General features: G+C 36.7%; 3 protein-coding genes and 2 pseudogenes across 3 annotated transcripts; 3 read left to right on the forward strand and 2 right to left on the reverse strand.

Moving 5' to 3' along the window:
* The first annotated feature begins 2,316 nt into the window (after positions 1-2,316).
* Positions 2,317-3,828, forward strand: LOC130495508 (transcription factor MYB13-like; annotated as a pseudogene).
* A 1,302-nt stretch (positions 3,829-5,130) lies between these two features.
* On the reverse strand, positions 5,131-6,588 carry LOC130495516 (rho-N domain-containing protein 1, chloroplastic-like; annotated as a pseudogene).
* A 647-nt stretch (positions 6,589-7,235) lies between these two features.
* Positions 7,236-9,143, reverse strand: LOC130495226 (uncharacterized). Its single transcript, XM_056986691.1, has 5 exons — positions 8,889-9,143; positions 8,243-8,415; positions 7,732-7,915; positions 7,555-7,661; positions 7,236-7,446 (listed from the first exon to the last, which is right to left on the reverse strand). The coding sequence occupies exons 1-5, from the start codon at positions 8,958-8,960 to the stop codon at positions 7,305-7,307; spliced, it is 678 nt and encodes a 225-aa protein (XP_056842671.1). The 5' UTR covers positions 8,961-9,143; the 3' UTR covers positions 7,236-7,304.
* Positions 9,144-9,242: 99 nt separating this feature from the next.
* On the forward strand, positions 9,243-11,347 carry LOC130509463 (TOM1-like protein 2). Its single transcript, XM_057005472.1, has 4 exons — positions 9,243-9,402; positions 9,577-10,079; positions 10,301-10,594; positions 10,686-11,347. The coding sequence occupies exons 2-4, from the start codon at positions 9,585-9,587 to the stop codon at positions 11,046-11,048; spliced, it is 1,152 nt and encodes a 383-aa protein (XP_056861452.1). The 5' UTR covers positions 9,243-9,402; positions 9,577-9,584; the 3' UTR covers positions 11,049-11,347.
* Positions 11,348-13,423: 2,076 nt separating this feature from the next.
* On the forward strand, positions 13,424-13,801 carry LOC108860062 (CLAVATA3/ESR (CLE)-related protein 3). The gene is given in 2 exon segments (XM_018633971.2): positions 13,424-13,441; positions 13,444-13,801. Coding segments are annotated over 2 exon segments (345 nt in total). The 3' UTR covers positions 13,771-13,801.
* The last annotated feature ends 248 nt before the right edge of the window (positions 13,802-14,049 follow it).

The raw sequence follows: 14,049 nt of genomic DNA on the forward strand, positions 1-14,049 counted from the left end.
AAATTTTAAACATAAAGATAACTCTATAATATTTTAAAAATAATTATTTTTATATATAAATTTGAAAATTTGGTTTTGGTTGCAATTTGTTTCTGCTAACTGACCAAATTTATTGCTAAGTTACATATTTTAGTTCTTTGGCATTACATCTTTTAGCTTAAACTTTTTAGTTAAGAAAACATAAATCTTTCCTTGATCCATTTATGAGCGTTGATATAGCACGATTTATAACATATACAAAACCTTATATACATTAGACAGTATACGCATACGGTAAACATATATGAAACTCGACTTTATATAGTTGATACTGTGCTGTGTACTAGTGATTTAGTTGAATCATGTAATATCTCTCTTTCTGGCCAAGACAGGCTGGTTAGTTACAGTCTGAGTTCTATGACGTGTCTGTCTTCGCGTGGGTCCCATGACGATTCTCTAACTTTTGCCGTTTCAGAAACCCTCTTCAAAGGGTAGTTTCGTCTATACATGATACTTTCTGGTATTTGTGGGGCATGTTTAGAGTCCTGCGATTATTAGAAATATGTCTAGTTTATGATTTGTTTTTGGAGATTTTGCTTTGTTAAACTAGTTTTTACGATTTATAGCCATAATAAATAGGTCAGGATCATCTGTAACAAAAATTTAATGTGTTACTTCTCCACAACATCAAAGTAATCTAATCTATATAAGGTGTCGATGAAAATATTATGATGATCTTAAAATAAATAATAATCTTTCCTGTTGTCAAGAAAAAAAGAAAAGAAATAGTAATAATATTTCCTAAAATGTTAAATAACAGAAATAATTTCCTTGTTTGTTGGGTCATGCAATTTCTGCTTCCAAGGCATAGGTAGCGGATTGTTTTTGAAGAATAAGAGCTGGGTCCCACATAATGAGCTAAATAACTCTCAAAAATCAATGCGGAAAAGGGTGTTTTCGTAAACTACAATGGACTTCTGCTAACCAGTTTTGTCCGGTTAGTTTGATGCCTTGGTAATAATAGTTACGGTTTAATTTCTATGGGCCCTTTCATGGACCACACCAAAATTGGTGGCCTATCTTATACTGGGCTTTTTGAGCTAAACAATCAATGAATCAAATATCCAAATTGATGCTTTTGATAAGAAGTCAGGCGTTTAACAAAACACGTGCCTTCATCATGGCCAGACAAGACCGGGCCTGAACCCGAGTCTAACAGCTCAGTATCCAAACTGATGGCGTCTAACAAAACACGCTCCTTCATCCAGATAAGACCGGGCCTGAACCGAGTCCAATAGCTGAGAACTTTTCACCACTAGTGGCCTAGTGCTACGTGATGTAATACCAATATGTTTTCACTTGATAGAGCATCTCGACCGTTACCAAAAAAAAACAGTTGTATATTTAGGTTTTACCGACTTAAAAAGAAAAATCATGAGAACAACGGAGCGTAAACTAGTGAGGAAGATGAGTCATGAAGTGTGGAGAGGGGTATTAATATGTGGAAACGACGCTGTCTAGAAGCAGATGCAACAGTGAAGATGAGGATGTGTTAACAATAATTTTGTTAGTTTACTTTATCTCTCGTGATAATTATATCGTGTTTCACATGGTCCCTTCTTTGATATGACTGAACAGTCGCACTAGAGCGATATCTTTATACATAAAACGTTAAAAAGAAAAAGGTAGATCTGAGTATCGTTGTGTGATCCACAATACAATGATCAGTCTTTTAATGAAACGAGTTTTAAGTTTTAACATACTTTTGGTTTGTTTGGAAAACTAAAAGAAATCGAGAGATATAAGTGGATCACATTGGATAATATATGATAGATCGGACCTAGACGATCTCCATTGACATCTATATCAAAAGTCCCACATCAAAAATATGTGGAAATGAAAATATACAAGTGATGTGGTAATTTTTAATTCTAAGCTAATTTTTTAGTGTGAATTAGACTTACTAACAATCTATCTACAACTCTTCAATAAAGTCAATCAGTTGACGAACCACTCAACACTTCTTGATAACTTCATCCATTACTATTTTAATAAAAATTTCATAACTTCACTAAATTCATACCATCATAGTTAAAATTTTCCCTAGGAAATTCAACTTCACTGCTAAACAAGTCACCAACAACAGATGCAAAGATTTGACTTGCTTTCCTCGGTGCGTTGCCAAATTATCTAGACAAAGAAAAACATAACTATTCTTTGAAAAGTGAGTAGAGCAAAAAGAAGTTGTAAACGTTGGACTTTGTGTACCAAAAAAAGAAATATATTTTCCTCCTTGTCCTTTTCCTATGGTTGCATTGCATTATATAAAATATCAACACACTTAGCCATCGCACACTTGCTTCAAACATCTGGCTTCGTTTGCTTTCATAAACACAATACCTTCTTTTTTTCTTTTAGTTAGAATAAACACAAAACCTTCTTCATCTAGTTTTTAAAATCTTTGGTTCTTTTGAAGATTTTTTTTTCTTTTCAAGATACCTTTCTTCGAATAAGATTGAAAAAGATGGGGAGAAGACCATGCTGTGAGAAATTGGGACTGAAGAAAGGGCCGTGGAGTGCTGAAGAAGATCGAATCTTGATTAGTCACATTCGTCTCCATGGTCATCCTAACTGGAGAGCTCTCCCTCAGCTAGCTGGTAAATATTTTCATATATTTATCTATTTGCTAACATATCTTCACAAAAGAGAAACATATTATTACTTCTGATTCGAGGAGTGTTCTTGTTCTGTATAATTATATCTGCATGTACAATATGTGTGTAAAGTTCTTGAGATGGTGTTTGTGTAATGATTAGGGCTACTTCGGTGCGGAAAAAGTTGCAGGCTTCGTTGGATTAATTATTTGAGACCAGACATCAAACGTGGCAACTTCACTCCTCAAGAAGAAGAAACTATCATCAACTTGCATCAAAGCTTAGGCAACAGGTTTTTATTTTTCGTCCTTATATTTTTTTAAAAAATCTTACTATAATACTTCACAATTTTTCTGCCAATATGCCAAATATTATAACTGTGTGGGGGCTAAGGACTCAGAAGATTCGAACCCGTGATTTCCTTTGTCCACATACCTAAACAATTAAAAAATTTAATTTTCACTTTACTAATTTTCTTATAAACAACTTTCACTACGAGACGAAATAGGCACTGGGATCACTGTAAGACATGTGCAAATCTTTTTAACCTACATATAGCCTAGGCAATTCAATTCAGTTGCTTTTATTTTGTTCTACTCGCTCTTTCTTCTCATAAATTTTATTATTCAATTATCTGACACTTTGATTAATATTATGTGAATTTTTTATATGGTAGATGGTCTGCTATAGCTGCAAAATTACCGGGAAGAACAGACAACGAAATAAAAATGTGTGGCACACTCATCTAAAGAAAAGAATCCAGCATAATCAAGATCAGAATATCAGCGAAAAGATTTGCGACAATGATGAACAACTCGTCTCAGTTATGGATGAAAAGAGGCCAAGCTCTCCGCAACAACAGTCTAGCAGTAGTACCAACATTTCAGCGGTTACAACCTCGAGCAACAATAACGACGTGTCCAATAACAGCAGCAAAGACTCTGCTACGTCACCAGAAGATGTTCTTCCATTGATAGATGAGAGCTTTTGGTCAGAAGTTGTATCGATGGATTGCAACATTTCGGGAGTTGAGAATAGAGAGATAAAGTTAGAGGATTGGGAGAGTTCATCATTAGATAGCAATATTAAGGGATATAACCATGACATGGAGAGTTGGTTTGATAATCTTCTCACTAGTAATCTTACAACTGGAGAAAAATTCCGATATTTTCTGAGTTTTGAATTGTTTTATTAAGCTAGTTAAGACTTAAAATCTTCGTTTGTGACCCACATGAATAAAAATGTTTACGTTTCTATATCACTTTCTTGTGCGATTTTAATGTAAAAATATTAATCTTATAATGTATATATTGTTTTGGGTATTACTAAAAGGTTATAGATATCTCAAGAAATCGCCCAACTATGATATCCTCACTATAGAATATACTATGAAGAGTTCATGTTAAGCTAAACATATCATTACTTTAATTTGTCTTTTTCTTTTGCCCTCTTGTGATAATTGCTTCTTCAATTTATATTCGTTAAAGGGTTGTCTTCTCTTAGGTTATAAGCGCCATAGTTATAATTTACAATCTTTGGTGATGTTTTGCACTATACCTATTTCTAATAAACATGTTCAGTGTATGATTAGATTAAAGACAGACTATATATATTGGCGTTCTAATAGTTGAGATACTTTATAAAGCATATTCTCTTTTTCTATGCAGAATGAACTATATCATCATATTTTAAATTCTTGTAGTTTTACTAAAAGTATTGGATAGCCAACAAAAAAAAGTAGCTTTATCGAGGAGGTCCACGTACTTTTTTTTATCAGCCATTTATAATTGCTATTGATTTCCTCACATATTTGGAGTTATCAAGCTGTGCTATAACGTACGCTTAGGTTGATGTATGTGTTATTAATATGTGACGCTCCTGCTCCCAGATATATATGAGTGGGCTTACAAAGTTATATGTAAATGGCCAAAATATGATTTTGCATGAGTTTTTAATGTGATGATTTTGAAGAAGAAAAAAACATAACCTAAAAAGCACCATTATCAATGATCCAGCGATGACTCCACTATAGCAATTATATGATCACCATCGTCTGAGTTAAGCTAGTAATGATTCTTTATAAAACACAATGAACACTATTGATTTTTTTAAAAAATATATGCATAAATCATTGTGCTACTACCTGGATTTGAATCATAATGTATATTATTGACCAAAAAACATTGATTAAAATACGTATGTGCCATGTTATTAACAAGCAGAAAACCAGTGAGAAGTATAAAATGATAAAAACGTGACTTACAAGTAGGGCCAACTAAGGATTAAAGAAGGTAACCAATCCAGAAAAAATTGGTGATCATTTTGATTGACTGATTACACTGGCTATGACCGGACCCACCTTGAATGAGCCATCAGCCGACTCCAATTACGATTTTGATTCAAGTATCTGACCCCTCAAAGAAAAGGCCTGGCTTGGAAATACAGTGCTTTAAATGACTCTTTGATTTGAAGTGAGCCATCGTCTTAAACTATCTGAGAACAAGCTTAATTGTGTTTAATGACCTTTCAAACAGCAAAGATTAAAAATCTGTGTAAACAAAACAACAGAAAATAACTCACTTCAACATTGTCATCAACGAGAGCAAAACAGCAGAAAATAACTCACTTCAACATTGTCATCAACGAGAGCAAATGTTCAGATTATTGTTGAGTCTCATTCACCGTCAAAATCAGCTGGAGTGTCTACCAAGCAACTCCATGAGTTCGGCTTTCTTCATCTTTGAAAACCCTTTAGTCCCCTTGATTTTGCTATGCCTCTCAGTTCCATCAGCTTCAATGTACTCAAGTCTTTCACAGGTTCTTCCTCAGCTTCATCAACCTCTTCATCGTCAGCATCATCCAGAGACTCCTCATCATCAGCATCTGATAAGGCATCTAAAGTAACATTATCATCCCTCCACTTGTAAAATGATGATGTGTTTACCTCCAGCTCAGACTCTGGTTCGAGAAATAGCTGTCACAGGCTCAGGATCTAACTCATATTCAGGTGCATGTTCGTCGTACTCGGGCTCAATCTCAGCCTGAGGTTCGTCATGCGACTCTGCTGTATCCTTCTTATGAGTCCAAGTCACGCTGTAACTCGACGCCTCATCAAAAGTTGCCTCGTTAGAATAAGCCGGAGGCGATTCAAATCTTGGTACCGGCGACTTTCTTCTGAAGCTTGACGCTGGCCTGGTAAAGGATGATGATGCATTATGATCTTTGGTCCATGACTTGACAATATTCCCGCTGCTGCGATCTTGCTTCTGTCCACAGGATCTACTTGTAGCGAATTGTCTCCATGGCTGTTAAAATTGTTAACTTCTTGCTCTGCTCTCCCGAGTGCTTCCTCAGTAACTTAAGAAGGGAGTCGACAGTTTCACTTTCTTTACCCTGTCCTTTAGAAGCTTCTTCTTCTTCTACCTTTTGATCTTCCCTCTTAGCCGCTGCTCGAGCTCGGAGCTGAGCTTGAACCTTTCTGAAGAGCTCCACTATCTCTTTCTCTCTTGGCCCAGGGGATGAAGTGGCTTGGAACTTCGGGGAGTTAGACAGAGAGAGCAAAGACCCATTCCTTGAAGATAACATATCAGAGTTTTCACCATCGAAACCTCTTGTCAACGCTTTGCCTGTTTCTTCCGTGCTTATTAAGCCTTGAGAAATCAGGGTTTCTTGTATCCACCAGAAGAACTCGCTCGGCAAACAAAAGAACTACTACCGGCGGCACATTTCAGACTTCCATTTAGCTGGTGTTCCAGACAGGAAGAAGAGCAATGTAATGTAGCAGGTGTTCTTCTACTGAAAACAGCAGGGTTAGAGAAACACCTGTTGTCTGAAACTGAAAGTGTGTAACCTGCGTTACCAAAGCAATAATTACCACATTGAGAAAGCAGATCTTATAAAAGCATACCAATGCACAATCACTACAGGTAAAATTCTTATACAAGCATGTAAACATTCACTAAGAAGCATTTCGTCGAACAACTGGGGACATTAAAAAAAAAATCATTTCTTCTACTAGACATGCCCTTTTCACACAAAGATCATACGCTACAGTGATAGAGGCCAAAAACTACAGTGAGAACTCGTAGATGAACATTACGAATCTTCCCGGTTAGCCAAATAAAGACAGAACTTAACAATTATCAACGACATGTAAGAGCACATAGAGAAGAGGGAGGTAAGTACTACAGGGACGTAAGCTAGAATTCAAATGGAACGTTCCCGACATCGCCTCCAAGAACAGCTTCGGCGTAAGGAAGGGAGAATAAGCTTCCTCTTGCTTCCAACTCTTGTCTTCTCTAGGAAGGCTCTTCGTCTTGTCTTGTCTGGCTTTAGATTATTTCAAATTACTAATGGGCTGTGTAAATTAGAGATTGGACATTCGGTTTAATGTACGGGTACAGATTTTCCCAACCGAGTTTCCTATCCTAACAGAAACCGACTACGTTAACTAAACCAATCGAAATCTCTTGACCAGAGAAATAAAAAATTTAACCCAACCAAAAAAACAGGTTCAACAAATGTCATGTTCGGTTGGGTTTAATGTGTGTTTAATTATAGAGGAAGAAGCTGATGAAGCTTTCTTCAGCACTCTCAACAAGGAACTGTATGAAAGCTTAGAAACCAACGGCCAAACATTCGCCACAAACATCTCTGACACTCCAATGGAATCTAGATTGGAGTTTCGAACCAACGGAAACAAAGGGGATACAAAGGTTTCCTTGTTATTACTAAGCCTTGTGGTTTTTTAGCCATTTCATCCACGTCAAGTTCTACCGCCAAGAGTGGAGAATCCTCTTCCATTGCGAATTCACTGATACAGAGATTACAAGGTTACAGTCTTTTGTGGCTTAGTAAGATTAAAAAGAAAAAAAAAATAACAGAAAAGAAGAGGATGGGGGTCTCTTCTCTTTTCTTTTACCTGTTACTAACTGGACCATGATCAACGGCTGTCCTCAGACAATATATAGCTCTTCCTACTATGTCCGCCATTGAGACCGGACCAAATGTTCGGCTATCGTATGCTTCCTATTAAACAACAGATAGAGATTCAGTTTTTTTTTTTTTCTTTTTCTTTCTTTTACAACAGAGAGTGTACCTTAGATTTCATCTCTTGGTTTTCAGCTACGACCCAGCACTGATCCTTTTCGAGAACAAAAGGCTCCTCCTTCTCATCAGTTGATACCATTTCTGATCCTTCTAACGCTGCTAGTCTTCTCACTAGATACTTGTTTGTTTCATTCGGGTCCTTCAACACAACAGCATCTCCAACGAAAACATACCTAGACCACACAAAAAACAAGAGATCAAATCACTAGTAATCCACACTCTGAAGCTAGACAAAGGTTGCCAACTAAAAGGATTCATCATCACACAAAGACCGACAGAATGATGAAATATATTAAGGTAAGAGAAATGAGACACAGCTCTTCTCACGGAAGATCATATCCTTGTTTTAATGGTTTGTGTCATCCACTAAAAGACTCCAATTTTTCAATCCTTATTAGTCCCCTATCTTTCTCCTACGCCTACTTACAAGATTCACATGCTCCAAAACACCCCCATGTATGTGGATGGAACTAAAAAAGGACACGCCGAGAAACTCATACCTTGTATCAACAACAGGTAGCTTACGGACAAGCAGTGTGTTGTCATGTGCTCCCATGGTTGGGGACATCTCTTGACCTTTACCAGAGTGTAAGTAGGTTATCCTTCCATAGAGTAAATTCTTCACGACTACACCAACTAGTTCCCGGTCATTTAGCTTCTCTTTAGTATGATTCTGTGACAATTGAGGTAACTCAAGGATGGTAAAAAAGAAAAAAAAGGGAACTGGAAAAAGTATCTAGAGAAGAAACGAGCAAGAGCAGAACAATAACGAGGGCCTTTTTCAGGGTCAGCATATTTAATCTGATCATCATTGAACAGAATGATCTGGAAATCATATTCACAGGTGATGGATGATGATACAACATGATGCATATACTAAAACCCAGTTCAATATTTATCATGTTTTGACTACTTAAAACTTCTTTTAAAATCATTCAAGAATCACACACAGTCAAAGCTCAACTCAACCAAGCAACTGACCCCCTTCCTTCGCATAAAGTTACTTTCCAATTTCTGATCTTTAAACATCCAAAGTGTGCCTTTTTATTACAAATTTTGTTAGCCTTAGCCAAATTGAAACATTCCTAAACCAATATTCATAAAAGCAAAACACAAAGCAAGTGAGAGAGAGAGAGAGAGAGAGACCTTGAGGCTGAGAGTGAGGGAGTACTCCAGCTTGTGAGCCATGTATCTGACCCAATTCGATATGTATGCCATCTTCCGCAGAGGTTTGATCTCGAAAAGTTAGCTACTTGTTATCGGAAACGACCTTTTGCCCCGTCGGTGTTCTCAGCCTCCTCGTCGTCTCCGCCGTTGTCTTTGTGGATGAAGTGCGTTTGCGTTCGTTCATAAAAATCTTGTGAACCCCCAAAAAAAAAGAAAAGATTTTGACAAATTAGCCTCTGAACTATTCTCTAGTTTCGATAAGTCTCCCTGTATTAAAACATTGGAACACATTAGCCCCCAAACAAACATGTACAAGTTAGTTCCAAAGTCTTGGCCTTTCTCAACATGCCACGTGTTCACAACCAAACATGTAGTTCGTTTAGTTCAAAGTATTGGACTTTTCTCCTCTTTGCTCCTCCCTCCGCTGAACATTTCAAAGCTAAAGTTTTCGACAAGATTTGATCTGTCTGAAAGGAACCAAACCACATCTCAGGTTCTCTCCTAATTCATTTTTTTTCTTCCTGATTCTTCAAGGATCAGCACATTTGATAGATCCAATTTATTGTGATTTCCCTTTCCTTCCCTGATCTCTGTTTATTAGAATTTGAAAGATTTGGTTGATCGATTTTGTAAATTTTAGATAAAAAGTTTTAATTTTTATGTGCAGGTGGAAGCATGGACAAACTGAAGATATCCGAATGGGGAGAGAAGCTGAAGACAGGAGGAGCTCAGATGAGCAGACTAGTAACTGACAAAGTCAAAGACATCCTCCAAGCTCCCACCTTGGAATCCAAAATGGTCGACGAAGCCACTCTCGAGACTCTCGAGGACCCCAACTGGGGAATGAACATGAGGATATGCGCTCAGATCAACAACCGCGAGTTCAACGCCGCCGAGATCGTTAGAGCCATCAAGAGGAAGATCTCTGGTAGCAAAAGCCCCGTGAGCCAGAGGCTGAGCCTTGAGCTTCTCGAGGCTTGCGCTATGAACTGTGACAATAAGATATTATTCTCTGAAGTTGCTTCCGAGAGGGTTCTTGATGAGATGGCTTTGTTGGTCAAGAACGGTGAAGCTGATTCGGAGAATAGGAGCAGAGCTTTTCAGCTTATTAGAGCTTGGGGACAGTCCCAAGATCTTGCTCATCTTCCTGTTTTCCAGCAGACTTATATGGTAATAATCTCTCTGAATCTCATTTGCTTAGACGGTTCAGTGTTCTAAAAATTGGTCTAGAGAGCGCCTATGCACCCATTTAGTCAAGAAAGTCTGGTCTGAAGGTGGCATTCTAAAACCGCGTCTAAACAATAATTTTCTATAAGGCTCCTAACCACCATGGCAGTGATTTATTGAACATTGGTTTAATTGATATGTGTATAATCTTCTTTTGTTTGTAGAGTTTGGAAGGAGAGAATGGTTTAAGCACACGTAACGAGGACAATCTAATGGAGGGACAAGGCTCTTTGGGGTCTCTTATGCAACGGCCTGTTCCTGTTCCTCCACCTGGTAGCTATCCGGTTCCTAATCAAGAAGTACAGGCTCGTGGAGGAGACGATGATGATGGTCTTCTTGACTATAACTTTGGGAACTTATCTATCGAGGATAAGAAAGAACAGATTGAGATTACAAGGAACAGCCTCGAGTTGCTATCCAGCATGTTGAACACTGATGAGAAGCCAAATCACACGGAGGTAATGTTTGTGTGTTATTCACTCATGTAACCATGTTTCTATGTGTTAGTTATATAAGTAATGGTGTTTATTGTATATGTAATGGTTACAGGACGAGTTAACGGTGAGCTTGATGGAGAAATGCAAGCAATCACAGCCTTTGATTCAAATGATCATAGAGAGCACAACAGACGATGAGACTGTTCTTTTTGAGGCTCTGCACGTGAACGATGAGCTCCAACGCGTTCTAGCTATTTACGAGAAGCCTGATGAAAGTGAGAAGAAAGCTTCCGTGGTGGTGGAACAAGAGTCATCGGGGAGCAAATATGATGATCCTAAACCAACAGAAGAAGAAGAACGGTTTGTGAAACCAAAGGACCATGTCGAACATTCAGAATCATCAGACAAATCTGTCAAAGAAGATAAGCAGATAAAAATAGAACTCGGGTTATCGAGTGATGAAGATGAGAAATGAGTTATAGTCTAAGTTTTGTCTCTTCAGAGCGGTTTGGGAAGATTTGTTGTTTTTGATGCTTTCTTCTGTAATGTTGTGGAACCTCTTTGCGTTTATGTCGTGACATTTTAGAAACCGTAGGTGATATGAATCTTCACCCGACACGGTATGTATTCCATATTCGTGGTGCAGTATTTTTACACGAGGTGTTTTTTGGTTAGTGTTTTGCTTATAATTCTGTCACTGATTGTAATGGGTTATTTGTTACTGTCTTGGACTCTTGCATGATGGTTAGCATTTGCAGTTTATTTTGATTAAAACTCAGAAATATCAAATCAAATATCAAACTCATCAGTTTCGCACTTAACCTTCCTTTTTTTTTTTTTGAATTACAACCTTCCAAATCCCTAAACTACTGTATTTCACTTCGTCCTTAAACTTTTCTTTTATTAATCTAGGATATCCCGAACAGACTTATAAAATAATTTATACTATATTTTTTTTTAAAATGCAGCTCACAGATAGATATGTAAATGAGCCAAATATACATATCTATATTTGTGTAAATATTTTTAAATAATGTAACTTGATTTTTCACACCAGATAAATCGAATATGAAATGTGTTAATATTCCAAATCTATTCCTTTACTACTCGACGATAAGATCCTGAACAATTTTTATTTCATCTTTGTCTTTTTGGGAGAGAAGATTTGTAAATCATCTAATACTAATAAAATACATAAAAACATTCTGCTTTCTCCTATATATAAAAAAAATAGCTGTGGGAGTTAAATGTGCTATAATTAAATAATTGTCCATACTAAACTCATAAAAAGTTCTCTTGATGCTTTAGAAATTTAGAATAAAGAAACAAATTATAAATTGAAGATTTCTAAGTTTGTAAAGTTGGCTCTTTTTCCTTTACAAGCTATTGTAAAGAAATATAACATGATCACTTTGGTGTCACCTCTCTTTTCCACCTTCCAATACGGATTCGACTCCTTCACTTTTTCATCCGCCACATCTCAAAACATTAAAGTTCAAGAACCCACACAAAATGAAGGAGTAGTAGATAGGTTCATTTTCCGGCAGCTATTGTGGTTTATTAGGTCAGATATCTTCATTCACATTATTAAATGTTTGGAAGTGCCCAAAAGAATTATAACATATAGCAAGGTTTTGAAGTAATCAAATCAAACATTTTTATATGTTTTAATTTTGCAAATGCTAAATTTACAGATAGATCAAAAGATAGAAGCTGGTCAATGGCCCCAACCAGCCAAGATTAAAATATTTTGTAACTTTTTTCGATTCGTATCTTTTAGTATAGTGCTTATCGTCGACTTGTTTCTACTCCAATGAAATCAGTTTAGTTCATGAATCACCCCTACTTTTTCCCAATGGTTGCATCTGTAAGCAGCTGCTTATGTCGTCCTACCCTAGAATTTGAAGTGGACGTGGCGGCAACCACTTAAATTTTCATACATTGATAAAGACATAAAGTATAGTTATATAATATAGTTGAGTCTGTAATCAAAGAATAGTTAAGGTCCTAGTGGACTTTTATATAGTCATCGTTTAAGGTTTTAGATTGGTGCCGACCCTGAAAACGTCATGCCCTCTCGTTATTGGTTGCCGATTTCGCTCCGTGACTCCTTCAACCAAAAACCTGAATAAACGGTTTAGTAGTCACTGTACATTTAGGTTCTATAGAATTGATATTGCTCTTAACTTTTTCTTCTTTTAGTTAATTTATCTCAATTAAGCTGCTATTTATTTTATCATAACTAGAGGTCTGTCTTGAGATTTTAGAGGGCTATTACAATATCTATGTAGTTTTCTTCAAAAATCATGAGAATCTATTGCGAATGTTTTACTACGTATGATCCAGAGCCGGTTCGCTGTTGTTTTGTCGTTTATCATTGTTCTTATTTTATATATTGTTTTATACTCTCCAACTTTCTATTTTTATCTTTTTAAAAAAAGAACTTTCTATTTTTATCAGTGTCGTCCAATATGAAAATTAGTTTGACAGGTTGACATACCAAATTCCCGTAAGAAATTATGTTATGATATTATATCACGTCAATACAGACATAAAACAATAAGATTGGTACAAAAACATACACTTCTTCGATTGTTAACATTTGAGAAAATATATAGGCATCTGTAATACTATTTGGAAAGTTTACCTTTATACCCGAAAACATGTAAATATCATATAATAGAAATGCATGCAAGCCATGCAATTAAGAGGCTAGACTATATATATCTGACTAGATTCCAACTTAGCAGCTACAAATATAATTTTTCTTCATAATTCTGGGTGAATAAGCACTCAGCACCAAAGCAATAGCTTAACAGCCTTAGGTCCTTGCCTTATATATATAAACCCATGGATGCTAACGTCTATTATACAGAGATCAATCAATTGCACTATAACACTTCAAAGACTATATATACACCTTAGCTTTATTAAGAGAGAGTCATATGGCAAGTGTCAAGATATGGGTTTGTCTCGTTTTGCTTCTACTACTCGAACTGACCCCAGTGCACCAATGTCGATCTTTGGTCGCAGAAGAGCGACTTTCCGGTTCAAGTCGTCTGATGAAGATTAGAAGAGAGCTTTCTGAGAGGCTAAAAGAGCTGAATGCTAGATTAGAAGGTGAAGGCGTGGTCCTTGGCAATACTCTTGACTCGAAGCGGCTCAGCCCCGGTGGTCCTGACCCAAGGCATCACTAACGAAGGAGGAGACAAAACAATTCTGCATGCAGTTGATTTTGTTGGGAGATGTTTTAATATTATTACAACTTTTTGAACTTACTGTAACGGTGTACGTAGTGTTTAATTTCACTGACACCGGGTTATAAACATTCAAGCTTAAATCTTCAAATTAAGTTGAAAGATGTGTGACCTAAAGCAGCTTGTTTGATCTAATAAACATATGTCGAATTTTCTTATGTTTCTTCTCTTTCCATTAATGCGTAGCTGCTTACATTGTCTTGGTTATTTGAGGCTCTC

Source organism: Raphanus sativus, chromosome 1 (genome assembly GCF_000801105.2).
Source record: "Raphanus sativus cultivar WK10039 chromosome 1, ASM80110v3, whole genome shotgun sequence".
Taxonomy (NCBI): domain Eukaryota; kingdom Viridiplantae; phylum Streptophyta; class Magnoliopsida; order Brassicales; family Brassicaceae; genus Raphanus; species Raphanus sativus.

What these genes read in the sequence shown, in the direction of transcription:
- LOC130509463 (XM_057005472.1), top strand. Translation starts at nt 9,585, where the DNA reads ATGGACAAACTGAAGATATCCGAATGGGGAGAGAAGCTGAAGACAGGA. An exon ending in TTTTCCAGCAGACTTATATG is followed by an intron (nt 10,080 to 10,300) that starts GTAATAATCTCT and finishes TTTTGTTTGTAG; the next exon opens with AGTTTGGAAGGAGAGAATGG. An exon ending in AGAAGCCAAATCACACGGAG is followed by an intron (nt 10,595 to 10,685) that starts GTAATGTTTGTG and finishes TAATGGTTACAG; the next exon opens with GACGAGTTAACGGTGAGCTT.
- LOC130495226 (XM_056986691.1), bottom strand. Translation starts at nt 8,960, where the DNA reads ATGGCATACATATCGAATTGGGTCAGATACATGGCTCACAAGCTGGAG. An exon ending in CCCTCACTCTCAGCCTCAAG is followed by an intron (nt 8,416 to 8,888) that starts GTCTCTCTCTCT and finishes CAATTGTCACAG; the next exon opens with AATCATACTAAAGAGAAGCT. An exon ending in CATGGTCCAGTTAGTAACAG is followed by an intron (nt 7,447 to 7,554) that starts GTAAAAGAAAAG and finishes TCTCTGTATCAG; the next exon opens with TGAATTCGCAATGGAAGAGG.